This window comes from Hipposideros armiger, unplaced genomic scaffold, assembly GCF_001890085.2.
Source record: "Hipposideros armiger isolate ML-2016 unplaced genomic scaffold, ASM189008v1 scaffold_1225, whole genome shotgun sequence".
NCBI classification, from domain to species: Eukaryota; Metazoa; Chordata; class Mammalia; order Chiroptera; family Hipposideridae; genus Hipposideros; species Hipposideros armiger.
The window spans coordinates 355,668-381,463 of NW_017732575.1; the positions used below are offsets into that span (position 1 = coordinate 355,668).

General features: G+C 54.3%; 2 protein-coding genes across 3 annotated transcripts in view; one reads left to right on the plus strand and one right to left on the minus strand.

Moving 5' to 3' along the window:
- Positions 1-1,206: 1,206 nt before the first annotated feature.
- Positions 1,207-9,979, plus strand: CD74 (CD74 molecule). 2 transcript variants are annotated; one of them, XM_019633030.1, is made up of 9 exons: positions 1,207-1,500; positions 4,888-5,060; positions 5,275-5,351; positions 5,860-5,919; positions 6,812-6,907; positions 7,236-7,320; positions 8,268-8,459; positions 9,054-9,116; positions 9,367-9,979. In XM_019633030.1, the coding sequence occupies exons 1-9, from the start codon at positions 1,424-1,426 to the stop codon at positions 9,375-9,377; spliced, it is 834 nt and encodes a 277-aa protein (XP_019488575.1). In that variant the 5' UTR covers positions 1,207-1,423; the 3' UTR covers positions 9,378-9,979. The 2 variants fall into 2 exon arrangements, with proteins under 2 accessions (XP_019488575.1, XP_019488576.1); XM_019633031.1 differs by lacking the exon at positions 8,268-8,459 and having other exon boundaries at positions 1,213-1,500; positions 9,367-9,977.
- Positions 9,505-25,796, minus strand: part of LOC109376861 (treacle protein-like) — a gene marked incomplete at its 5' end in the record, with an annotated part of 49,023 nt that continues 32,731 nt past the window's right edge. The window contains 10 exons of the mRNA XM_019632999.1: positions 9,505-11,552; positions 12,269-12,312; positions 13,025-13,110; positions 13,779-14,297; positions 16,167-16,344; positions 16,910-16,995; positions 17,523-17,757; positions 18,042-18,155; positions 19,756-19,892; positions 21,564-21,774. Coding sequence (XP_019488544.1) covers positions 12,286-12,312; positions 13,025-13,110; positions 13,779-14,297; positions 16,167-16,344; positions 16,910-16,995; positions 17,523-17,757; positions 18,042-18,155; positions 19,756-19,892; positions 21,564-21,774 — 1,593 coding nt within the window. The remainder of the gene's footprint in view (positions 11,553-12,268; positions 12,313-13,024; positions 13,111-13,778; positions 14,298-16,166; positions 16,345-16,909; positions 16,996-17,522; positions 17,758-18,041; positions 18,156-19,755; positions 19,893-21,563; positions 21,775-25,796) is intronic.

Sequence of the window (25,796 nt, forward strand, 5' to 3'; positions counted from 1 at the left end):
GGGTACCCTTTCCCAGTGCCCTCCTTGCCTTCCTGCAGAGGCCTCCACTCTCCTGAATTTGAACCACATAATTTGAGCATCAGGAGGCAGAAGGGTAGAGTGGTTAAAAACACGGGCTCCACCAATTCCTGGATGCATGATCCTGGGCAGGCAAGTAGCCTTTCAAAGCCTCTATGTCCCTATTTGTAAATGGAGATAAAATAAAACAGTCCTCAAAGGGTCACTGTAAAGATTAAATGAGGCTGGCCGAGTGGCTCAGTTGGTTAAGAGTTGGCTTAAGAGCGCAAGCTCTGAGCAGCAGGGCCACTGGTTCAATTCCCACATGGGCCAGTGACGCTGCACCCGAGCTGAGCTGTCACTGAGCTCCCAACAGGTGGCAGGATGGCTCAGCTGGTGTAACAACAAGATTGCCTGTTTGATGGTGGGCTACACCCACCCACAACTAGGACTGAACTCGGCACCTTGAGCTGAGCTGATGCCCAGATGGCTCAGTGGACCAGATGGCTCAGTGGATAGAGCGTGCACTCTTAACAACAAGGCTGCTGGTTTGACTCCCACATGGGATGGTGGCTATGCCCACCTGCAACTAAGATTGAACACAGCACCTTGAGCTTAGAGGCCACGAGCTGCCAACGGGAAGCCAGATGGCGACAGGCGCCCTCCACAACGAAGATTGAGGAATGACAACTTGGCTGGCCCCCTTCCCCAATTCCCCAACTTTGTTCCCCTCCCCCGTTCCCCAATTAAAAAAAAAAAAAAGATTAAATGAAACAAAGCATGTAAACTGATTAGCATGGGGCCTGGCACAAAGGAGGGCTTAGTATATGATGGCAAATATTAGAACCATGGACTCAGGTTCATAAAAATGCTCAAGTTAGAAGGAAGAAGAGGGAACACTGAACCCAACTTTCTTCCCCGGTTTTTGAGATGAGACCAGAGAGACGAGGGACTTGACTAAGCTCACAGAAGGTGAGAAATCTTTGTCTGTGTCCACTTATCTATCGGTGAGAAAGGGAGACAAACAAAGGCATTTTCTGCTTCAAAGTATTTCCTGTTTAGGGACTGAACTTTTCTCAAATATCCAGAGAGCCTTATGAATCCAAAGGTCTGCCTAGAAACAGGTGATGAGGGCCCTGGGCAGCCAATGGATACGTGCTGGCCTTTTCTCCTGCTTGGGGAGCTCCCCCCACTGCCCCATCAAAGTCTGCTTTGCCCCAAGTCAGGGTATTTCCAGCTTTGTGGGTTTCATTTCCACTTCTACTAGGTGGGCGGAGTGGCCTCCTGTGGACGAATCAGATTCCTCCTCAGCCCCAACTTCAAGAGGTGAGCCAGTGGTTCAGGGTCTCAGACACGCAGGCAGCAGCAGCAGCGACAGCAGCAGCGGCAGAAGCAGGAGGCGTGGGAAAGACCAGAGGCCAGAACCATGGAAGACCAGCGTGACCTCATCTCCAACCACGAGCAACTGCCCATGCTGGGCCAGCGCCCCGGAGCCCCGGAGAGGTATGTGTAAGCAGCAGGAGAGAGCACACAAATCCTGGACAGCACAGATGTGCACAGGTGCTGGGCAGGGAGCACTAGACTGGAGTCACAGGAGGCATGGAGTCAGGCTCTGACTCTCACTCTGCTTGGGTGATTTTGAGCAAGTCTCTGGCCTGCCCTGGGCTTCGGTTCTCCCTCCTATAGAATAAGGGAGCTTCTCTAGGGCAGGGGTTTTATAATAACTTTGGTTCCATTATGCATTTCCCTTCTGAAAATCAGAAGAGAGTTCTGGACTCTCCCCCGAGTTTCATACAGTATCAGGGGCTTCACAGACCGCCCCCCCCCAAAACCCTAGGTTAGAAATATTGGACCAGATCTTGAAAATGTTATGGATAATAGATGGAGAAATAGAGTTTCTAAAAAAGAATTAGGAATTCCTCTTTCCTAATAACCATGGATGGGTATACATGTTGTTGTGAAGGGGGTTATAGTTGCAGGTGTCTATAGAGTCGGTGTAGACATTGCCCATCACAGGAGGGTTTGAGAGATGTTGGAAGGGGGTCAAAAAAGGGCAAGGGGGGGGGAGGCTCAGGCTAAATTTCTAGAAGGGGCTGAGGGTTGATGTGGGTCGGTTCTGCCTGTGCCCCTGTCCCTTGCAGTAAGGGGCCAGCACAACCATCTAGAGGACCCTGAGCCCCTTCTCCCATCCCCTAGATGGCCTTGCCCAGGTGTTTTCCTGAAAAAAGGGGCTAGAATGCAGTTACCCCAATGTTCCCCATTCCCCTCAATCTCTAAAAAGTAATTTGTGAATTACTAGGATTTACAGCTAGATGTTATGTCAGCTGTTGCTAGGCAAAAGGGGTTTGAGAGGGACACTCAGAGATGTCATGAGGACCTGTGTTCTAGGGCACAGGTAACAAGATACAGACCATTAGAGTAGCAGCCAGTGAAAATCCTGGGGAATCCCATGGCTAGGAGGGCCAGCTGTCCTGTACAGGTTCTGTACTATCATGTGTGACTTGGATAAATCACTGCTTCTTATTGGGTCTCAGTAACGTAATGACAATGACAATAGTCATGATAATAGTTTCCATTCAGTGTGTACCTGTTACCAGTTTTCAGCCACTGTTAGTATTTACTATGATTAGTTATGGTACGTAACTAAGTGCTAAACTCAATCCTAATTCTCACAGTAACCCTGAGTCAGATACATTTATTATCCCTGTTTTTACATAAGAGAAAATTAAGGCTCATTTTGGTGACTTACCTAAGTTATTAGAGCCAGTAAATAATGGAAGTAGAACCTGAACCCAGGACTAATCTGGTTTCAGAGTTTGAGCTGACTACCATCTGGCCCCCTTTCTAGAAGTACAATTTGCAGGGAAAAGAGGCGGGACCCCTCTGAGCTCAGACTACCCAGGGAGTTGCATACACAGTGTAGGCTCAGTGTACAGACAGGCTGCCCCCTCGTCAAACCCTTGTCTGGTTCTTTTTAGTTCAGTTACTGCTTCTAAAACTGGCACAGCCCTGTGTGCTCAGGCCATTCCAGAGTTGAGCCTGTTTCAGACCCTTTTGTGAACACTTCTGCCTGGCAACAGTTGTGTCATCATTCCTGATAATTTTGGTTGGCTTCCGACTTTGGCTAATTACCTTTTTTTTTGAGAGGCAGTGTAAAGGAGGAAATGAAGAGAGGGTGATGAGTTGGCTTTCATCCAGAACACAGGGGACAGGCATTTACGATGCATAAAGAGGAAGGAAAACAGATGTTAAAGTTGACTCCCTTGAGAATAGTCAGGGTTACTTGTGGAGTGTGAACTATATGTTAGTATTAGAGAGGAGAGCTTTACCTTCACGATCTTATTTAATATAACAACCTTTGAGTAGATGTTCTCACTTCAGTTTACTCAGCGAGGTTGACTTGTCCCTAGTCCCTGAGCTAAAGGAGTAACAGAGCAGCTCTGATCTATGTGGTCTCATCTTTAATTTAGCTCTCTAGATTCTCAGGCCTTATGAGAAACTGAGGTTCAGAGAAGGAAGGGACTTCCCTGAGTTCATTCACATGGTAAGAGGCAGAGCTGGGACTAGACTCAGTGTGGGGTTGCCAAAGGAGTGAGCAGGTAGATAGTGAGCTGGAGACCTTGAACCCAGGCAAGACCCAGGCTTGGGTGGGCTTTTCACCACCTTTACAGGCCAGGCCGCCCGTTCCTTGGAAAGGTCAAGAAATGGGATTTGTTTTCCCTTACTGTATAGTTTCCTTCTTTTCCCCATGCAGAGCTTTTGCTTTCCAGAATAACAATCCCTTCAGCTGGGCCTTGGGCCCGAAACCGAGGGCTGGCAAGCAGGAAGCCAATGAGAATGAGCTGTGCCTGTGATGCCATGAGTTACTAGGCAAAAGCCTCTCCTGGAGTTTCCTAAACCTCCTTGCTGGTTGCCAGAGTAAACTGTGTAGTCTCCTGACAGTTTCCAATGGGGTCCTAGTAGTCCCACTCCTGGGTTGAGGTGGGAGAAAACAGGTCAGGAACTCTCAGGGTCCTGGAGCTAGATCCTTACATCCCCCCATACTGTAACTTGTGCATGTGCCCCCCAAACTGCATCCAAGGCCACAGCTGCTAAGGCTCCCCGAGGTCTGGTTGGCCATCTTTCCTTGTACAGCCAGTCTGTCCAGAGAGCGTGAGAGATTCTCCCAGGTCACACAGGCTCAGGCCCCATACTCCTGCAGAAATCCCCCCTGAATGGATATTACTTTCAAAATACCTCTGTGTCCACAGTTAGCTCTTACTTCAAAGAAGAAAACTACCAAATCCTAGAATTGCTGAGGTGAGAGGTACCCATGTGACAGGCCCAGAGAGTGGCAGAGACTTGCTCAAAGACATACAGAGTCTGGGGCAGAGAATGCCCCCAACCTACTCCTAAAATATCAAGGCTTCACTTCTCTCTTTCAGGTGGGCTGTGAGCTCTGCTGCCCAGATCCCACTTCCTTCCCTTTTCTGATTTCACTGCAGGGGTTGGGTGGGTAGGAGGGTAAAAACCCCCTTCCTCTTGAGGGGCAGCCCTGGCAGAGGGAACCTGGGGAGACCCTCCGCCTCAAACCCTCATTCCACTGAGGCCCAGGGGACAAGGCACTTGTCCCTGACTCTTCCCCACTCAACCTAGGCCCAGGGGCAGCTCCAGGATTTCGATTTGGGAGACCTGTAGGGCCAGCACTGGTTGGAAGTAGGACCAGGGAATGTCTTTAAGCTGCATGCCCAAAGGCACTTGTTTGTGCCTAAAGCGTGTGCTTGTTAGGGGTAGCTGAGGGAGTGGGTGGGCTGATGGAAATGGGGGGACACATTCCCCCCCTCCCAGCCAGTCCTAGGGGCAGCCACCTCCATGAACTCTCCTCTGACTTATCCCCACTCTCCCCAACAGGAAGTGCAGCCGTGGAGCCCTGTACACAGGCTTCTCTGTCCTGGTAGCTCTGCTCCTGGCTGGCCAGGCCACCACCGCCTACTTCCTGTACGAGCAGCAGGGCCGGCTGGACAAGCTGACGGTCACCGCACAGAACCTGCAGCTGGAGAACCTGCGCATGAAGCTTCCTAAGCGTGCGTGCTCCACATCCACTGTGACAGCCCCACACCCCCACTGTCCCTCCCCTCAGAGACCCCATTCCTGCACCTAGCTGGGCCCATTGTCCTTTCCCTCCGGGCTGGAGTTCCAGCCCCTCCTCATTTGGGTCTGAGGTCTTGGTCCCGGATCTGAGCACCCTCTTCCCTGGGCACCGGGGCCACACTCACGCTTTATCTCCTAACTCCACAGCTGCCAAGCCTTTGAGCAAGATGAGGATGGCCACCCCCATGCTGATGCAGGCGCTGCCCATGGAAGGCCTGCCCCAGGTAAGGGAACCCCAGGGCAGTGGAAGGGGCAGGTGTCGTCAAGCCTGGATGGAGGGCAGGTGCTAAAGGACAGGACAGCTGACCCAGGAAAAGCCCAGCTGGGGAGCTGTTCTGAGTCCCCATCTCAGGAAGAAGAGGAATCCCAGGGCTGGTGGAGGCAAGAGCCTCTTGGGGCCATTCCTGGAAGGGAGGCCCAGCCCTCCAGTTTACAAGGGGCTTTTCATGTCCCATAGCACCTCACAGTGCCCACCCATTCTCAGAGCCTTTACCATGTAAATGGATAATGTTGCCGTCCACAAGCCCTGGGTGGGAAAGTGTATGCAGATTTGACCAATAGGGACATTGAAGCAGGAATGTAGTAACTTGCTTGGACTCTCACATTTGGAGGTGGCAGAGATGGTCCTGGTGAGCATTTGGGAATCCACTTACTCGGACTCCAGCTGCTGCCTGTGCCAGGGCCCCTCCTCTGGGGGCCAGCGCTGGTAACCCCCACTCCTTCCTTCCACAGCCCAAGAACATCACCAAGTATGGCAACGCGACCGAGGACCATGTGATGCACATGCTGCTGGTGAGTGGGACCCGGCTGGGCAGCCCTGCCTGCCCTTACAGACCCCTGGCAAGGCTGTAATCCGAGGCCTGCACCACGAGACATCCAGGAGGGGCTCACCAGATTAGCGAAGGGACATGAGTGGCCCTTAAACGCTATATGTATTCCAGGTCCCACCGCTCCCCGTTTTTTTTGATTGTTTGAGATGGAGAAACCAAGGCCCAAATCCTGGAAGTGTCTTAATCAAGAGCCCGTTTTTTCCTTGCCAAGTTTTCACTGCATGTCTTCTCTGTGCCAGGAGCTGTGCAAGGCTCTGGGCCCACAGCAGGGAGCAATCAGACCCAGCTCCCAAAACCAAGGCCCAAATCCTGGAAGTGTCTTAATCAAGAGCCCGTTTTTTCCTTGCCAAGTTTTCACTGCATGTCTTCTCTGTGCCAGGAGCTGTGCAAGGCTCTGGGCCCACAGCAGGGAGCAATCAGACCCAGCTCCCAAGCCCATGGGGATCCCAGGTTGGCATGGGAAGTAGAAAAATGAACAGGTGATGAGGGATATGCAGGGGGCCTTGTGAGAAAAGACTCAGAGGACTCAACATGGCTGGGGGTGGGGTCCAGGAAGTCTTCCTGGAGGAAGTGAAACGTAAAAGACGAGTAAGCATTGGCAAGAATAGAAGACTGGGCCTGGAACCTGGGTCTCCCACCTTCTAGCCCTGGGGTCTTGTAGCTGTGCAGCAGCTAGACTGCGCTTACTGCCTCTTCTCCCTACCAGCTCCATCACGGCTGAGGTCCAGGGGCCAAGCTTGGTGCACCTGGGTCCACCCCTCAGAATGCAAGACCAGGGGAACATAGGTTGCACACTTCATTTTACCTGCCAGGGAGCTCTTTTTAACCTTCTCTCCTGCCCTGCTATCCTGCAGAGGGCCAACCCCCTGAAGGAGTACCCGCAGCTGAAGGGGAGCTTCCCAGAGAACCTGAAGCACCTTAAGAACACCATGGAGGGCCTGGACTGGAAGGTCAGTGGGTCTCCCTGCACTGGTGCCCTCCTCTCCTGGTATCTAGGGCAGGGCTGGGAAGAGGTGGGGTGAGAGATGGCTGGGGGAGCCATTCTCAGGAAGCTAGAGGAGGCTTACCAGAACTTACAAAGCCACACACGGGAAAGTGCTTGGAGTTGAGGAACTGTCTCAACCAAGCCCTGTGGGTCTCTAAGGGGGGTCCAGGATGCCGCTGGACTCCGGGGTGTAGGGAGCCTGCCTGGTCCTCTATGTCTCTGACCCCAGGGGCAAAGCCAGGCAGGGTTAGCGAGGGCTCTTGAGCCTGACCCCCTGCCTCTGTCCCCGTTAGATCTTTGAGAGCTGGATGCATCAGTGGCTCTTGTTTGAAATGAGCAAGAACTCACAGGAGAAGCCCACTGAGGCTCCACCAAAAGGTACAGTTGGGAGCCTTGGGGTGCTAGGGCTTCTGGGGGTTCCCTCAGGACTCTCTGAGCTACGGAGCTTAGAGCCTAAAGCACTCCCTGATCGAAGCACGGGACTCTCGAAGCCTCTCAACTCTCTCCTGTCTCTCCTGCCTGTCACTTCTGGGCTTGGCTGTCCCCCCACTCCCATCCTATCTAAGGGCCCACAGGTACAAAGGCCTCCCCTCACTTGTGGAGGGTGGCGGAGCAGAAACCACTCGAAACATCCCAGCAGTCATCACAATGACCCTTTCCCACCAATCAGAGACCTCCCTGAGGTCACGTATTCAGCAGGTGCCATCCAAGAGGGCCTTGGGTTTTTCCATCTCATGGATAATGTGTACCAGGATTTTCAGCCCTAACGCCTTTGAATGCTATGTTTTTAATCCTGGTGATAATCTGCCATGCAACTTTGGGCCTCTCTTCCCTCTGGGCTTCAGTTTCGGAAGTGGAAGATCAGTGGCCCATCCTGTGCAGGCCTGATTTTTCCACCACAGATTCACAGAAGGCACCTTAGATGCTAGCTCTCCCAACTTCCAGCTGTTTGAATCCCCTCTACGTCATCCACAAACAAACCCCCATTTCTACTTGTACACTCCCAGCAACAGCTCAGACTTACCAAGGTGTCCACTGTTTTTCCTTAGAAATCAGAATCATAAGTGCAATTCCAAATTTTAAAAGGCATCGAGTGTGAAAAAAAATCTAGTTCTGGGATGAATGAGCCACAGCCATTCACTTCCTCTTTGAGATCGTGGACCTTGATGTCCGGGCCTCAGTTTCCCCATCTGTTCAATGGGTAGAGTACAGTCACTTGGGCAAAAGGCATTAGGCCCACAGCAGTGTACGTGGATCTCTGGTTCTGCTGAGACCCTGGCCCAGAGCCTGCTCACTCACTGTCTTCACCATGACTGTCGCTTCAGTACTGACCAAGTGTCTGGAAGAGGTCAGCCGCATCCCCGCTGTCCACCCGGGCATGTTCAAGCCCAAGTGCGACGAGAATGGCAACTATATGCCGCTCCAGTGCTATGGGAGCATCGGCTACTGCTGGTGCGTCTTCCCCAACGGCACCGAGGTCCCCCACACCAGAAGCCGTGGGCGCCATAACTGCAGTGGTAAGCAGTGGCCACTGTGCCAGGGTCTGTCAAAGAAGCAGGAAGGACCAGGAAGGCTGAGGGGCAAGAGGTCACTCCTGGCACACACGTGGCCAGGACACTCAAGGTGGCAGCTCCCAGGGGAGTGGGGGGACAGCCAATCAGCCATGCATCCACCCACCTGTGCACTCCTCACGTTTGTCCATCCACCTACCTGTGCACTCCTCACGTTTGTCCATCCACCTACCTGTGCACTCCTCACGTTTGTCCATCCACCTACCTGTGCACTCCTCACGTTTGTCCATCTATCATTTCTTTCCTTAAATCCGCACTCATCTTATTCCTTTAATCCTTTTATTGTGATTTTTACCCATCCATGCGCTATTCACTCATGCATCCCAAAGTCCTACAGATCACTCATCCCATTTCATCACCCCCTTCCTGACCTTTCTCTCAATTCTCCCAACACTTCACTGCCACCATCCAGCAAGCATCCTTCCATTCAGCCTGCTCTCCCAGGACAGGCCTGTGGCTGAGTAGGGAAGAACTAGCCCCTTAACAGTGGGTGTGGTAGCTGGAGTGCAGATCACAAATGGCCTTGCTGCTCCTTTGCAGAGCCCCTGGACATGGAGGATCTGTCATCTGGGCTGGGCGTGACCAAGCAGGATCTGGGCCCAGGTAAGGGTTCCTGCAGGGGGGCTCCAGTCCCCAGCTGGGCCAGCTTCCTCATGGGTGGATGCCTGACGTGGCATGACCCTGGTCTGTTCTCCAGCCTCCCTGAGGCATACATTTCATAAATGAGGAACAGGGTTGTGGGGGGCTCTGATGGTATTTGTATCCGAACAGGAAGCGGTGGAGGGTACAGGGATGCTGGGAAGGGGCAGGGACAACAGGTGACCCCAGTCCTAACCTGCTGCTTCTCTCTCAGCACCCATGTGAGAACAGCCAGCGAAGACACCAGCACCCAGCAGCTCTGCAATGACCTGTGTCCTTGCTCCCGTCCCCCAGCCCTAGCCCTACACTCCTCCCCCCTCCCCTCTCCCCCCTTGCACCTCATTCCATGAGATTGGCGCCTGGCTCTCCATCATCCTCGGACACAACAAATTACATTAGAATAGCACAGATTAACAGTGCAGGAGGGACCTGCTGCCCAGCCCTCCATCCACCAGCAGGGACGCACGGCCCAAGGAGGTGGACCTGGAGCTCGGCTGACCACTTCCGACCCCACAGCAGCCTCCAACGTGGAGCTCTGAGATCCAGACACATGGACGGGGAGGCAGGTGCAAGGAGAGGGGGTGGAGCTCCCCCAGGCCCCAGGCCCAACACGTTTGCTGTCCCTCCCCTCTGGCTTTGCAGCCTATGGAACTTGGGGGCACGAGTCACCCTCTCCCTCTCTCCAGCATCACTCACCAGGAAGAACCATCCTCTCCACCCATAACCTCTCCCCAATCTCCGCCAGCCCCCAGTTCCCTCTATGCAGCAAGCTTGTCATCAGCCCTTAGGGCTGTGGTTCCTGTGAGAATAAAGGTAGAAAGTAGACACTTCCGGCTGCTGGGTGTTCTGTTGGGATCTGGCTTGTTTACCACAAGGAGGTGACAGAAGGCCTTGAATCCAGTGGTCTGGACTGGGGGACGCAGCTCAGGGAGCCCAAACACACATGCCTGTGGGGCCAGGCAGGGAGGGGTGCTGCCGTCTTTGGACACAGACACACTTGGTTTCCATGTTTAACACAGAGGAACACTCTGCTTCCAAAAGGAAGTAAGTTCTTGCCCAAAGTTCCTAAGCACCATCTCCTCTTGGTCCAACTTGCCTTTTCCCATACCCCCATTTTCAATGCCATACTAAGGACGAGCCTGATGACAGATGGCAACCACAGAGGACCCCAGCCGGTTGTTGCCAGGGGATAGCAGAGGCCCCTGTTGCCAGATTTCTTTTCAAGAGGCGCCCCAAATCAGGACATTCAGTGAAAACTCTCCGTTTCAACGAAGCCCAACTAGACACTACTTTGTGGCCTGTTCCTAGACCAACACGCTTACGGAGACAGAGGCTGAGGGCCTTGCCCAAGGGTCCTGGGTTAAGGGTACAGCCGGATGCCAACCTGGGCCTCTAAGACCACCCAGCTCAGTGCTCTCTTTCTGCATGGCCTCTCTGTCTAGCAGAAGGCTGAAAACCGTGGAGAACAATCTCCGCGACCTCAGGTGCTCCACACTGCTCTGGGCCCAGGAAGTGGGCCTCTGCATTGCCGGCTGCCACCAAGTCCTGAAGATGTCACCCTGACATACATTTCGAGTTCCTCCACTTCCTGCCTTCATCATTACAGAACCTTTATTACCTGGACACAAGAGCAACTCAGTCCTAACTGGTTTTCCTGCTCTTGCCACAGCTATTCTCGACCAGATACCTCAAAAGGACCTTCCCCCAACTCAAGTCCTAACTTCAAAAGGTGGCTCTTCCATGCCTTACCTCGGGATATCTGCCTGGCCTACCCACCATGGTCATGCCTGAGCTCTCCCTTAGCTAAGATGCCACCTCCTCCAGGAAGCCTTCCCCACCCCAACTGAGCACCAGACACTTGACTGAGGAAAACGGTTCTGTTCCACTCACCACAGCATCCCAGGGGCTTCATACACAACCAAGAACAAATCCTGAGCGATGGTTTGTTCACCTTCAAGTGTCAGCCAGACTCTCCCTTCCAAGAATAAGTCAGTTGCAAAACATCTGCCCCAGGTGCATCAGGAACTTGCACCTTTCCTTCAAGTCTTTTTATTTTGAGTTCTTAAAAAAGAAACACCACAAAATGGGAAAAAACTGACAAGAGGGGGACAAAATTTCAGTGTCAGCCAGGGACCAGGGACATGGACGGAGTGGCAAGCTGGGCCTTCCTCGGTCTGCAGGACAAAAAGGTGGACAGTCCCAAGGTCTCTGTGCATGTTGGGTCTGAGAAGGGAGAGGCGGGTTACTTAAAAAAATATATATATATACTGTACACATCTATACGCAGCATCCTGTGTCAGGACAGAAGTCAGGCGCGGGGTCAGTGAGTGGACTTCGTCGTCCTCCTCGGCAGGGCTCCCGGGCTCGGCCAGCACGAACACTGTGGCTGGCCATCTTCTTCTGGGGAGGGGAAGTTAGAAATTCAATTCCAACCCATGGTGGGCAGAGGGCAGAGGCTTGCGGCTGGGCACCCCTTGGCTAAGAAATCCCTGGGGAAAGGACACACATCTGGACCAAATCAAAAGCTGGCATCTCAACACAGGGACATTTCAGTGCTAATCCCATCCTCGGAAGTGGGCTGAGTGCTTTGGTGACTGATTTCATTCCTCGCCACCAGCCCAGGCAGGCTCTGTATGGCCCCCATTTATAGCATGATGGTGGCTGCTGGGTCTGCCCAATGGGTGGAGCACTGAGCCCCTTCACCGTCACCCAGGAAGCACAGGTCCATCAGAATAGCTTGTCTTGAGCAGACCATCTCCTTTTCATGCAAATGCCCTCAAGTTACAAATCGTAAGGAAAAGGAACTGGACAGCGATGAAGGAGAGACCAAGCTCAAGCCTTCTCTTCATTAACCCCAGTGCCCACCTAAGGCATGCACAGTGCCTGCACCCAGGGAACGCTCAGTGCCAGCCATTCATGACTGTCCTGTAGCTCCAGCTCCTGGCATCACTCCGCTGACCTTGAACAGAACCTCACCCTCCAGCCCCCCTTTCCCTTGGCGCCCACCCACCAGGTCCTGTCTGGTTCCCCAGGACCCCACGGCAATGCTGGAGCTGCCCTCCCACCCTCACCCAGGAGCGGATGGTCAGAAGGGGTCCCCAGGCCAGGAAGCCTACCTGCTGCCTTGCGCCCCTTAGACAGTCTGTTCTGCTGTCTTCTTCTGTAAGGAGACAAGTGTGAGGCTCTTGTACCTGAAGCGTCTCTCTACCCACGCCACTGCCACCAGGAGGGGATGTCACAGTTCCCTCCTGAGGATTCAAGGTCTCCCCAGAACAGATACTGTGTGTGCAGGGATCCCCAAGGGCAGGGACAGTGTCACGCATGCCTTTGAGGGTGGAGCCCAGGCCCTTGCAGCAACAGATGGTCAGCTTTTCTGAACACAGCTGAGGTCCCGCTGGCCAGTGAGAGCTTTGTCGGCATAGGGTGCTCACCCCCTCCCCCAGCCCCTCTTCCTTCAGGTGGACAGCCTTTATCTCCCATAAAGCGGACGAGTGTGTGTCTCTGGGGAGCGGACTCCTGGCAGCTAGGCACGCGTCCCAGGCCATGTTTCCTCTCACCTGAAACCTGTCCTTGCTGCTCCCTAGGGGTTGCCTTCCTTCACCCACCCAGAAACATCCTTCTACCTCAGACAAAATGGGGTCACTTCCATGGCTTCCACACGCACAGACCTTGTCCTTCCTCGGGCTGGCTCTTCTCTAGTGTCACTACCCACAAGCACCTCACCCCACCCAAAGACCCTGAGAATGGGGGCAGGGACCTGGTCTGGCTCCCACCCCATCCCGACATGCACAGGATGGGGCTGATCACATTCACCCAGGGGACTGGGTTGGGGTCACTTTTCTGACCTGAAACCCCTCAGGAACTCACTCTACCTTTTTCTTCTTTTTCTTCTTGAATTGTAAGTCAGGGTCTTTGATTGAGGCCTTTTTGGCTTTCTTCTTTTCCTTGTCTTTTTTTTCTGAGGGAAGAGAGTAAACTTCCTAAGGCGTTTGGGTCAAGGTCTCCAGGAATCCTAGAACTCACGCCTCCAGATTTGGGTCCCCCAGCTCTCCCCACACCCTGGGAGGCTTTTGTGACCACTTGCTCTGGCCTGAGAGCTCTCAGGGCCAGCCTCATGATTTCTGCCCAATGCATGGATCACCTGGACTATTACTATTTTCTCTAACTCACTTTTAAAAACTACATATTTATTTAAAAGACACTTTGTACCTATAAAATGGGAATGAAATATCACCTACTATACAGGGCTAAAGGAGGCCCTATCACACACAGAGTCTAGCACAGAGCTCAGTAAGGGGCAGCTTTACCGCCGACAGGACACTGCTGTCTAGGACATGGACCCGAAAAGCCTGAAGCTGGAAGTGCACGTGACTGCAGGCGGCTCTGAGTGAGCTCAGTGGGGAGCAGGCCACACTCTGGAGCCCCGGGGTCTCCCTGGCAGTGCTGGCCCACGTGCTCCCGGGTCCAGTTCTGGCTTTGCCACTGCCTGTCCTCCATGACCCCGGAAAAAGACGTCTCCATCTTTCCCTTCGGCGTTGGCCGAGGGCCCAGCCCACCCGTGTGGTGACTGACCGCCCTCAGCACAGGCCCAGGGAAGCGCGCTCCGGGCTGCAGGTGGCCACTTACTCTTGTCAGGTTTTTTCTTCTCCTTCTTGCTCTTCAGGTCGGCTTGGTCTCCACCCTCAACCTTCACCATTTCTGGCTCCCCTTCTGGCTTCTCCTTGACCCCTTGGGGGCCAGGAGGCTCCTCCTTTTTCTCCTTGCTGTCGCCACTTGCTGCGTTTCCCTTAGATTTCCCCTTGGTAGTCCTGGGGGCCTTTCCCGGGGAGGCAGCGCCCTCCCTGTCTTCCCCGGCCTCCGGCTGCTTCTTCTTCTTGCTCTTGGGGGTCCTGACCGCTGCCTGGTCTCCTGACAGCTTCCGCTTGTGGCCCACCCGGCCCTTCTTGCTGCTCTCCTTGGTGGCATCCATGACCTTCTTCCTTTGCTGTTCCACCAGCTCCGTCAGGACCTTCACCACAGTGGCCTGGACCTGGGGCTCACTCAGGAGGCGCTGGGTGATGGCACTCTGCAGCGCCAGCACTGAGGCTTGACGGCTCCCGGCCCCCTTCCTGGGCTTCTGAGCTGTGGTGCTAGCCTCTCTTCTGCCTAGAGAGAGAGGTCTTACGTCATGAATCTCAGAGATTGGGAAATAGTACAGGAGTCAAGCGGATCCAGGGACAGAACTGATGTCCTCTGACAACGGTACAGATGGGACAGACGAGACCCAGTGGTCACTCTACCCCCACTGCGCTGTTCCGCCACCTTCTAACTTAGAACTCCCGTCTCCTCACACTAAAATCTCAAGTTTGGGTTGGGGATGGAAAATGACTCCCAAATGTTAATGAAAGGGCTTGAAACCTGTCAACAAAATGCAAGGTCAGACAGGAAGCAGATGGTGTTGTCTAGTCAGGAGTCCAGAGCTGGGAGGCGGGAGACCTGGATTCTAGGTCTGACTACCACCAACTTGCTATATAACCCGTGGCCTGTTTCCGATTGTAAACTGAGGGGGTGAGATGAACAGTGACATCACCCCAATCTAAACTGTAGGTTCATCGTAAAAGTGAAGGCCATGTAGCCACTGAACTCATGCCCGTCTACACAGTGGGCCCATGGCCCTTTCTGCCCAGAGGTCCAGGCGGCTTGGGGGTGACATGGCAGGTTTACTGCCTGCCTTTGTTTAGAATTTTCCACGCCTCTGTTCTCCTTTGATAACTGTGCTGACTACACGTGTGACAAAAACCTCCACAGCCCCCTTTAAAATGTCACCCTGTCGCACCCGCCTCTCACAAAGAAGAAAAGGGGGGAAGAAAGTGAGCAACGGCTCCTCTGCTGACCCAGTACCGGGCAAGCTGTAGCTAAGAGTCCAAAAACTGGGGGGTATGGGACAACAGCACAGGTCCCAACACCACCCCTAACTTCCCAGGTGACTTGGCAGGTCTCTACTCCATTCCTGGCCGCACAGGCCAAGCGCTCCTACAAGCTGGGCTCTGAAAGGTGCTCGGCGGCTTGGCCCTGCTCCATGTCATGCGTCTGGGGCTGTTCCCTGCAGCGTGCAGCGGGGGCCTGGAATGGGACCTGCAGCAGCTCTGGCTCCAGAGCTGTGGTAGACGAGGGAAGGTGGGCAAGGCAGGCTGAGCAATGGGGTCCCAGGGCAGAAAGAGGCCCGATTCAGTCGTTTGGTGGTTCCTAGCAAGGGCAGGAGTGGGCTGGTGGGGAGGCTGCTGGGAGGGTCCAGTTGGCCCTGGCAACCTCTTTCCCTGCAGCCCGCTTCTTTGCTTCCTGTTTACAAACACCCAGAGCACCAAGGCCGGAGAACCCCTAGAGCTGACCCAGGTGTACCTGTCTGAGATACCTGTCCTTTAGCGCTGGCAGAGTCAGGGGTGGCTGACGACCCAGCCCGGGTGACCAGAACCTTCCTGTCTGCCCCCCAAATAGCACGTGACTACTTTTTATGTGAGCCACGCCTCGACACCGACTGGATGCACCGACCCCTGCCATGTGAGGTTAAGACACACAGGCCCAGGGTGGCCAGGGGCTCGTCTGCGGCTTCAGAGCAAGCCTGCCCATCGCCTGGGGTCTTCACCATGTGCTGGACACTTCTCCGAAAATGGCTCCTGTCTTTCATCTGAGCTCCCTGAATCTCTATACCCCACACCATGAGCCCATTTATCAGGAAGAGAAATCAACAGGGACAGCTAGAGAGAGCCGAGGCCTACTCCACAAGCCAGGGTGCACTTCCTCTAAGGTAAGGGTCACCTGGCCAGGTGCACCAGCATCCCACAGGAGCCAGACACCTGGGCATGGTCCCCGCTGCACTTTGAGGAGCACCTCCAGGTTTGATGCAGGGGTACCAGGCCTCACTTGCAGAGGCCTAGTGACAGACAGGACCGTGCTGGTGGACTATTCCTAAGGGAAGACGGAGGCTCTGCCTTGGTCTTCCGCATCCTGCTGTTTGTCCTGTGGCCCTTGACTCACCTGTTTTAGGGGACATAGTGGCTGCTTGTTGGGGCTCCACTTCCCGCTTGCCATCTGGGGCATCCTTGGTGGCCGGAACAGAGGAAACCGAGGAGGAGGGTTCTGGCTTGGGAATGGCCTTTGCAGCCTGGGAAATGGACGGAGTCAGTCCAAGGGTCACATGACCTGAGAGGAGAGACTGAAGAAGTCCCGTGTGAAAGACGCCAGGACCCTACTCCACCCAGCCCTTGAGTGCATGGCCTGCTGTGAAGGAACCAGTCAAGGGACCCCTAAGATCAGGCCAGCCCTTTCGGGCTGTGTGGTGAGCACACCAGCCCTGTGTGTGTGTACGTCCTGTGCTATTTTAATTAATACATATTTTAGACAGGCACATTTAAAAGGAAATTTCTTATTACTAGTGCAAATGGAAAATCATTACCACTTATCATGTACAGATGATAACATTAAAAGAAATCCCATCTGTAAAGAATGTTTTTATATGAGCATCACCTAAAATCAAGGCGAGTCCTTTCTATAGACTCCAAGAGGCAGCTACTCACGGCTTCATGCTGAAATGGGGTCTTGGGGGAGGAGACGGCATGGCTCCACGCAGACAGAACCCTACCCAGGGCCCCCGGGAAGAAGGGCCCTGATCTCTGACCTAGGGGTCAACCTCAGCCTAAGGCTGCACCAGGTGGGCACAGCCTGCACCAGGCTCCTGCTCCAAGACCCCCGAGGTTGCTAGTCCTCCCCTCTGTGGTTACCTGGGAAGGCGCCACCACCTCGTCGTCGCTGGACTCGGCTGTGGTCTCCTCCACCAAGGTGTCCTTCTTGGAGGGGGCTGGACCTGCTGGAGGAACACAGGTATCCTGTTGGGAGTCCCAGGTCCCCCCTGGCAGCTGGGCAGGGAAGGGTCCTTCATGAGGGCCCCCGGGTTGGCTGGGTCCGTCTGTACGCACCTCCCTTCCACCTAAGGCTTCATCTGCTCCTACTGCTCCAAGGTCAATTGCTATTCACAGCACTACAGGCAGGACACCCGAATACCCAAACCTTCCATTCTAATTGCCGAGATCCACTTACACTTCCCTGCTTTCCCGCAAGGGGTGGATGGCCCTGGGATTTGGTGCGTGTGTGGGGTCAGCTATGGGAGCCTGGTTCCAAAAAGCTGGGAGTGGTCAAACAGCGCCAGAGGGTCTCTGACAGCATTTGGACAAACTTCCTCATGCGTTTGTACAGGTGGGGAAACAGGCCCGGTGTGGGATGACTAGGCCAAGGGCACAGCACAAGCAGAGATACAGAGGCCTGAGCCTAGGGCTCCACCAGGCCGCCTCTACCCTCCTCCCGGCCCACCCAGGCTTTTCCTCCTGGGACCCTCACCCTGCCTGTGGGCCAACGGGGCCACCTGGGGCCTTTCGGCGTCCTCCTCGTTCCCTGAAGAGCTGCTGCTGTCATCTGAGGTCTCAGGGGCCTTGACTCGGGGGCATCCCGAGGGAGGGGCCGTGGACTGCTGCACTGCAGAAGCCTCGTGCTTTCTGAGCTTGTTGGTCACTCTGGCTGGCACAGGGGTGCTCTGGGGACTTGCCACAGGGAGTGCTCCCAGAGCACTGTCAGTCTAATTTGGTGGAAGGAGAAGAGGAGAAGGAAAACTCAGAGGAAATAAGATCTGGCGCTTGAACCTCAGTTACAGACCAGGCGTTGTGCTAGCTGCTCCCCACAACTCCCTAAGATGGGCAGCCGAGGCCTGGGGAGGGAAGCATGCACACGTGCTCAGGTCACAGGGCAGGTAAGCGCTGGCGCTGGGACTCGCGCCCCTGCCTAGGCCTCCCTTCTTCCCTGTGGCCTTTGATCACTGTCCCCTCCAGAGTAGGACTTGGCCCCCCTGGCTCCCCAGCTCACCCCACTTGAAGTCAGGGTCCTAGCAGCAGGAGGCTGGGCCTCACTGGCTTGCTGAGCAAGGACCTTCAGGGCAGCCTGGGTCAGTGGAAGGTGAGCCAGGTTCCTGTTTGTCACCTGTGGACAGCCGAAGGCAGCCCTGAGACTCCTGGGTTCTCAGGTGTCCTATCTGCCATGCCCTGGTCAGATCCCATCCGGCTTGGGTGGGAGGGGACCTGTATCTGCAAGTAGCCATGGGGCTGGAGTGGGGACTGAAGGGTGGTCAAAGGGGCCATGCCACTATCTGGGTAGAATACGGTGCCAGGCTTCAGGTTATGAGCTAATCATACAGTTCTCGGGGAGTCCAAAAACAGCCCCAGTCCTAGGGAGGTGAGGGGCCCAGGCTCCACCCAAGGCCGCACCACTTAATCTGAGCCTTCACTGGGGACAAGTCTTTAGCCTGGTGGCTGCAACAGCCTCCTCAATGGTCTCCCTCATGCCACTTGTGCTTCCCACACCCACCAGCAATAAGGGAGAAAACTGACACGAGAACTGGGTGTGACTCAAACTGGGCGTGACTCCTCACATACACCTCCCGTCAGCAGCTATGCAACCCCAACCCCAGCCTTTCAGGACCAGCCCCTCCCCCCATACCACTTCCTCCAGCTCTCTGACCCCCAAGCGCTTCCCCAGAAGGTCCTTGCACCTGGGTTTCCTTGCATGGGACGCTCCCCAGCTCACCCTGGCCTGGCTGCTACTCCTGTTTTCATGTCACCTTTTCGGGGAGGCCACTGCTGCCCATCCTTTCCAAAGCAGCTCACCCCATTATTCTCCAGTTTATATAGTTTCCTTCAAAGCACTCGCCAGCTGGTGAGCACTGCAGTTTTTGGTTTCCATTAGAGGCTGCGGCCCCACTTGGGAACTCCATGAGGGCAGGGACTTCCCTGTCTTGTTCCTGCTGAACCCCCCAATGCCCTGCACGGACAGGCGCTCAGCACCATCTGCTGGCTGAACGGCTGAATGGATGCAGGGACCGCGGCCCAGACACCCACCCAAGCACACGATGAGCCCTGAGCTGGGGGTGCTCAACTTCCGCTCTGGACCCCCCAACTCTCTCCGCCCTTTCAGAAAGAAGGGGTGAGGAAACAGGAAAACTGATATGGCCCAAAGAGCAATGAATTGGGGGCCAGGAGAGTTGGGTCTGGCCCCCCTAATCCTGGACAAGTCTCAACCCTCTTGTTGAGGGGGTGGTGCTGCTTTATCATCTGAACAACGTAATAAGCCATGAACTGTACCCTGCTTGGTTTTAGATTCCGGCAAGGACCAAATAAAAATGCACTGAAAATGATGAAGGCTGGGAAGATAAAGTCACTAGTATGAACACTGAAAAAGGACAACTTTTATTCATAGCATCCAAAACTAGGAGGAAAAAAAAAAAAAAGAAACCAAAGCCCAGTCATGTTGGAAAAGCTGACGAGGGGCTCAGGGAGCAGTGCTGGCTCTGCCTGGGACCATGCTCCCAGATCAATCTTCCTGACCACTCAAAGGTAATCCGGGAGCTCGGATTGGGGTGTAGCCAGAGGGCAGGAGAGGCTCTGGCTGCGGAGGCCAGCTACTTCTGCGGGGGTGGATGAGAGCAACTGCAGTCCCACCCAGTGGCACGTGTGGGTATGAGGGGAGAGCAGGGAGCTCCCTCACCCCTGCCGGTGTGCACAGCCCTCCCTTGTCCGCCAGGTACCTGAGTGGCTGGTGCCTTCTGTTTCTTGCCTTCTGTCACCCGACTGGACTCCTCACTAATCTTGGTCCCAGCAACGCTGGCTCCGAGGGCTGTTCTTAGGTGGGCCTTGGGCACGGACACCACGTTGGTTCTAATGGCTGAAATGGAGCGGGATGGGGTACACGTCAGGGCACAGAAATCCCATGGCCTCCCCAGCTGTGGCAATACCCAATTTATCAGCCCTCGTACGGTACTCGGGGCTGATGCAATGGAAACCTGTATAATGCCCTCCCCACACCTTCTAGGCAGGAGCTGTCTCAAGCTTCATGTTACAAGGCTCAGGGAGGTCACACGGCTGCTGGAACAATGACCCCGCTTTCTCCTCAGCTCCCCCCCACCCCCCCACACACACACTTCAGTCCTTCACAATGTTTCCCCTCAGCTGGCCCAGCTGCTACTCCTAAGCAATGGGTGGGAGCACTGGTGCCAAATGAGACTTCTTGTGCATTTAAAACAGTCTCTCATGGGACTGGCCGAATGGCTCAGTTAGTTAAGAGTGCAAGCTCTGAGCAACAGGGCTGCCGGTTGGATTCCCACACGGGCCAGTGACGCTGAGCCCAAGCTGAGCTGTCGCTGAGCTGCCAATAGGTGGCAGGATGGCACAGCTGGTGTAACAACAAGACTGCCTGTTCGATGGTGGGCTACGCCCATCCGCAACTAAGACTGAACTTGGCACCTTGAGCTGAGCTGCCGCTTGGATAGCTCAGTGGATAGAGCGTGTGCTCTTAACAAGGCTGCCGGGTTCGACTCCCGCATGGGATGGTGGCTATGTCCATCCGCAACTAAGATTGAACACAGCACCTTGAGCTTAGAGGCCACGAGCTGCCAACAGGAAGCCAGATGGCGACTGGCGCCCTCCACAATGAAGAGTGAAGAACAACTTGGCTGGTCCCCTCCCCCAATTCCCCAATAAAATCTTAAAAAAAATTTTTTTTTAAATAAATGAATAAATAAAACAGTCTCTCATGAGACTCACACGGTCATCTGCAAAGGCTGTTACATGATGCTCACTGCAGTGCTATTTATAAGAGCCAAAAAAGCTGCCCAAACAAAACCCTCAGCTTCCTCTGACATGGCACTGGCAAACTATGGTACGAGAGCTAGCAGGAATCATGCTATAAATATGTAATGTTACAATATATCAAGTAAGGACCACTGAGCACATGTACAGTATGGTCTCACTACAAACACATGGGTATAGCTTAGGTTTCTGTAAAGTTAATAGTTGTAAAACGTTAACAGTAATTATTCCAGGCAGTGGGATTACAGGTGATGTTTCTTCTGTGTTAGTCTGTATTTCTTAATTAGCCTACCAAAATTAGGTATTAATATCCTCATTAAAAGTGTCACAGTAACAAAAATAGTAATGAATCCTTTTCTTGTTATCACTGGTAGAATCAGAGTCTCAAAAATCAAAGAAATCCCAGATCTGGTCCGGTCTCCCACTGATAGATGAAACCCTTCTCTATAATGTCTGTTTTAGGGTTACCTAACCCTCTTTACATGCCACCAGGGACGAGAGGCTCACTACCACCTCACAGCCTTCTCCATGTCAGTTACAAAGCTCTTCTTTAGATCTTGTCCCAAGTCCCTCCTGACCAACAACTTGCTTTGTGACTCTGCCAGCGTCCTTTCCCTTGTGGGCCTCAATGGGGCAGGGGAAGAGGGAGGAACTGGGGTGTGGTGTGGAGTGTGTGTATGTGTGTACGTCTCCCGAGGCTGGCGGCTGCAGCAGGGGAGTCAGCCCCGCGTGGTGGGCCCACACTCACCAGGAGTCAAGCACTGCGTAGCAGGGATCACGTCCTCATCCTCGCTCTCTGAGGAGGAGCTCCTGGCTGTGTTCTCCGAGGCCTGGGCCTTCCGTGGGGTGTTTGTAGCCTGGGCTGGTGTGGGGGTAGCAGCTGGGCAAGCTGGACTACGATTAAGTTCGATAAAAATCAGAGGGGTTTTAATCACCTTGAAAAACAAAAACAAAAAACAACCCCCCAGTGATTAAAGGCTGGGCCAGGGGAAGCGGAAGATGGGGTGGGGAGGGTTTTACAAGGCAAGAGGGTCCTGAGAGCTCGGGGCAGCTGGACACAGAAGCGATTCCAGCTGCCCAAGGCACCTGCAGCTCACTCTCTGCCCATGCACCTACTAAGACCCAGCACAGCACCTCAGAGCTCACAAGAGCCCTTCTGACCCTCACAAAGAACCCATGGGGTAGGCGGTTATTAGCTTATCATACAGTTGGAAAAACCACAAGTCCAGAGAGGGGAGGAGAGTTGCCCAAGGTCACACAGCCTAAGGGAAGCAGAACCAGGGGTGGAACATCCAATTCAGCCTTCTCCCCTCTGGCTGGCTTCAGAGACACCTGCTGAGTGGTCATAATGCACTTCTACCCGAGAGCTGTTCAGTCTAGCTGTCCCCACCCCAGAGACTCTGATGCAGACTCCTGAGCTGTGGCCCAGGATGCAGCAACCCAGCTGCACTGGCCCAGTATCTCCAACAAATAAAATGCACACAAGAAAAACCAACAGTTTAGTCTGAAAGGACCCAACGCAGTGTGTGTCCCTTATTTGGACACGATATTAAAAAATGCCATTCACAAGGCAATTGGGAAAACGGGGACACCGACTGGGGAGGCCAATTTTTTAGGTGTGATATAGTATCGTGGTTGTGCTTAAAAAAAAAAAAAAGATCAACTGAGTGGAGGGTTTGGATGAAATGGGCTTGGTCTCAAGTTCAGAACTGCTGAGGCTGAGGTTTGTGGAGTTCTTTATGTTGGTCTATCTTGGGTGCGCTTTAAATTTTCCAATGCGACAGCCAAAGAAAAAACAAGCAGCAGCTGCTCCCTGGCATTTTGCGGACCAGTCTGGGAACTGCAGCTCCGGTCAATGTGCCCACTGCATTCTGCGAGCCAGGGAGTGGGGCGTCTGCTTTCCATTCCCCAAAGGTCAGGAAAGGCCTGGTCCAAGTTCTGCTCCCTCTCTGGTCAGCAGGGAGACACAGGGCAGCAGGAGGGAGCTGCCCAGGGCCAGGGTCTGGGACCCAGGTCTCCTCCACGACAACACCCTGCCCACCTCCTAAGCCAGACTCCTCACCCCGCCCCTGCGGTGCTGTGGGAGAGGAAAAGTGAAAAGTAAAGCAGATAGGTGCTGCCCAAGGGTGGGGGCTCTGCTGGGCTCAGGCCCTTCCCACCCCTGCCAAACAGCCTCCCCCGCGGCTGCTCTGATCTGCCACTTCCAGAGCCTTCCTGCCCACGTGATGAAAGAGAGAAGGATGGAAAGTGGGAGAAGGCTTATAGCTGAGGGAGGGGGGAATCTATATATATGTGAGAAGACAGAGGAACAGATTGTCGGGGACGAAGAGAGGCAACGCACCCACTGAGGCAAACAATAGCGTCTGGGATGTTAAAAGCAGCTCAGCAGCAAAAGCCGCCGCCTCCTCGTTCCATCTGCCCACGCTGCCCGCCCCGGCCTCTGGGCTGCAGGGGCACAAGGGACCACGGCCGAGCCTTGCTTCTGATCCCACCTCTGCCATGATCTCTCTGTGAGCCTCAGTTTCCCCTGTTGAAAAGGCTCTTAGTAATACCAGCCTGTGTTCACTCACTGGAGGGGCTCTGATGTGCTTTAGAAGCTGCAAAGCACAGCACACACAGTGGTGCTGGAGAGGGCCTTCCTTCTGGGGTGATTAGGAAAGGCTCATGGGAAGTTGAAGCAGCCTAAACATTTGCAGCCTCCCTTAGGTGCTGGGCACTAAGGACCCAGAGGGAACACAGGGACTCCCTACTGCAGGGACTGATGTCTGCAGAGCCAAACCTGGGTGCAGTGCTCATTCCAGGCTGAAGCAGAGAGGGAGGTGGGCGGCTGACGAGCCCAGGCTGCGGACCCTGGGCAAGGGACACAGCTGTGAGGGGCAGTTCTGGAGGGCAAGTTCTTCTCCAAGAGCCTCTCTCAGAACCGTTTGGGGACTGGGTAACAGATCCTGGGCCACCCCATCCTTGGGCACTGAGAAATCCCACTTCCTAGGGATGTGGCCTGGAGCCCCTGTGGTTCACAAGCCCCCAGGGAGTCTAGAAGACTGAGGCTCAGAGAGGGCAAACGGCCTAACCCATGGTGAGAAGCAAACTGGTACCAGAGCCAGGGCTGGAAGTTAGTTCTGCAGGGACCAGACAGGAGCTCCTTCCAGGACCAACCATGCTAAGCCTCTGATTTAATATCCTAATTTGGTTTCTTACAGGTCGCCCTTTTCTCTCTGCCTTGACCTGCAACTTAGAGGGCAGGGCCTGTGTCTTTAATTTGGTAGCTCTGCCAGGCTCCAGCATAGACCCTGACCTGGGCTTAATGCCAGCACAATAGGGCTGAGCCACAGACCAGCCCCCTAAAGTCTCTCAAAGCAAGAGGGTGGGCCCCATCCCCTGCATGTGGGGGGACTGAAGCACAGTGAGGGGGCCTGGGAACGGAGCCACAATCTCCTCTCTGCCTCCTAGCCTGGGGCTCTGCCCACGACCCTGGCATCGAACCCTTTCCCCCACTGATGGGCTAATAATAAAAACAGAGTGAAACTTGTCCATAGAGAAATGCTTGATAAAAGCATAATAACGATAATCATCATAATTAGTGAGCTGGGATTAAGAAGCTAAAAATCCCCCAGTTCGGAGGAGGAAGCAGCTTCCCCAGGCTGTGCCTTTTTCCCTGAATCCTCCCAGGGGGCTGCACAAACTGCCGACTTTTTCCCCTTCTTTTTAAATAGAGACTCCAGAATCTTCAGGACTAACGTACCAATTAAACGGTTCAGTTTAAGCATGATGTTCATTTTAATTGTGTTAGTCCGCCCCCGCAGAGACAGGCAAAGCGGCCCCATCCCTCCCAGCTGTTTAGAGCCTCCCAGAGAAGGAAGGAGCCCCCTAAAGGAGCAGAGGGCAGCGCCCTGGTCCTGCCTTCCTCCGTCCCTGGAGAGGGGGGTGTGGAGGCAGGGCTAAGGAGCGGGTAAGAGTGCAGATCGCCTGGGTTCCATCCAACACCAGGTCTGTCCAGTTGTTATCAGCCACGTGACACCGGGGCAGTTCATTCACCATCTCTGAGCCTCATTCCTTCCTCCTTAAAATGGGAATAACAGAAGGACGTACCTTCATAGGGTTGTTGTGGGGATTAAACAGATTACTGCAAGCCTGAGGCTCAGCACAGAGCCTGGCACAGAGCGAGTGACCAGTGCGAGTTGCACTTGTTCAGCATTACTTTTATGATCTGTGCTATTGAGAAGAGAAAGGCAGTGAGCACCCTATCAAGCAGATCTGACATTACTTAGGGACTGACTAGCACATGGTATGACACGTCAGGGAAGATGGATAGAGACCCCCACTGGTCTGGGAGTTGCAGAACCCCAGAATTTCTGAAGGGCCTGGCAGTCACGAAGCAGCTTGGACACCGGCCCAGTGGACTTGGGCCTCTGACCTGGAGACAGGTGGGCTCGGTCCCACGCTCAGGGCACAATCTGGGAAGGGTGGTGGGAGCAGCAGAGCACGTGGAGAAGTGCTGCAGGTGCTGGGGCCGGTCCTGGGCCAGGCCCATGGGGTTCTGATGAACCTTGCAGAGAAGGCGCCTGGTCGCAAACAGGAAGCCTGGGGACCAGTGTGTGCCCCTCCCTCGGCTTCTTATGGGTCATGATAATTTGGGGAAATCACTTCAACTCGTAGGGCGCCTTGATTCCTGACACCAAATGAGCACCACGTGCCCTCCTACAGAACAGGCTCTCGCTGTCAGGCAGTGTGCTGCGGGCCTGCACCAGCACAGGCACCGGCGGGAGGATGCTGTCCTCCTGTTTACAGTTGAAACTTTCAGGCCTCAGAATGGTTAAGGCGTGCCCAGGATCTGGAGCTGGTGGGTGAGAGAGCTGGCTCTGACCCCATACTGTCCGGCTCTGAAGCTGGACGTTCAACGACACTCTGCTGCCTACCTCACGGGGTTATTGTGAAGACGAGTGTGTCAAAATAGAGGAAAGAAGGGCTCTAGAAACTGTGA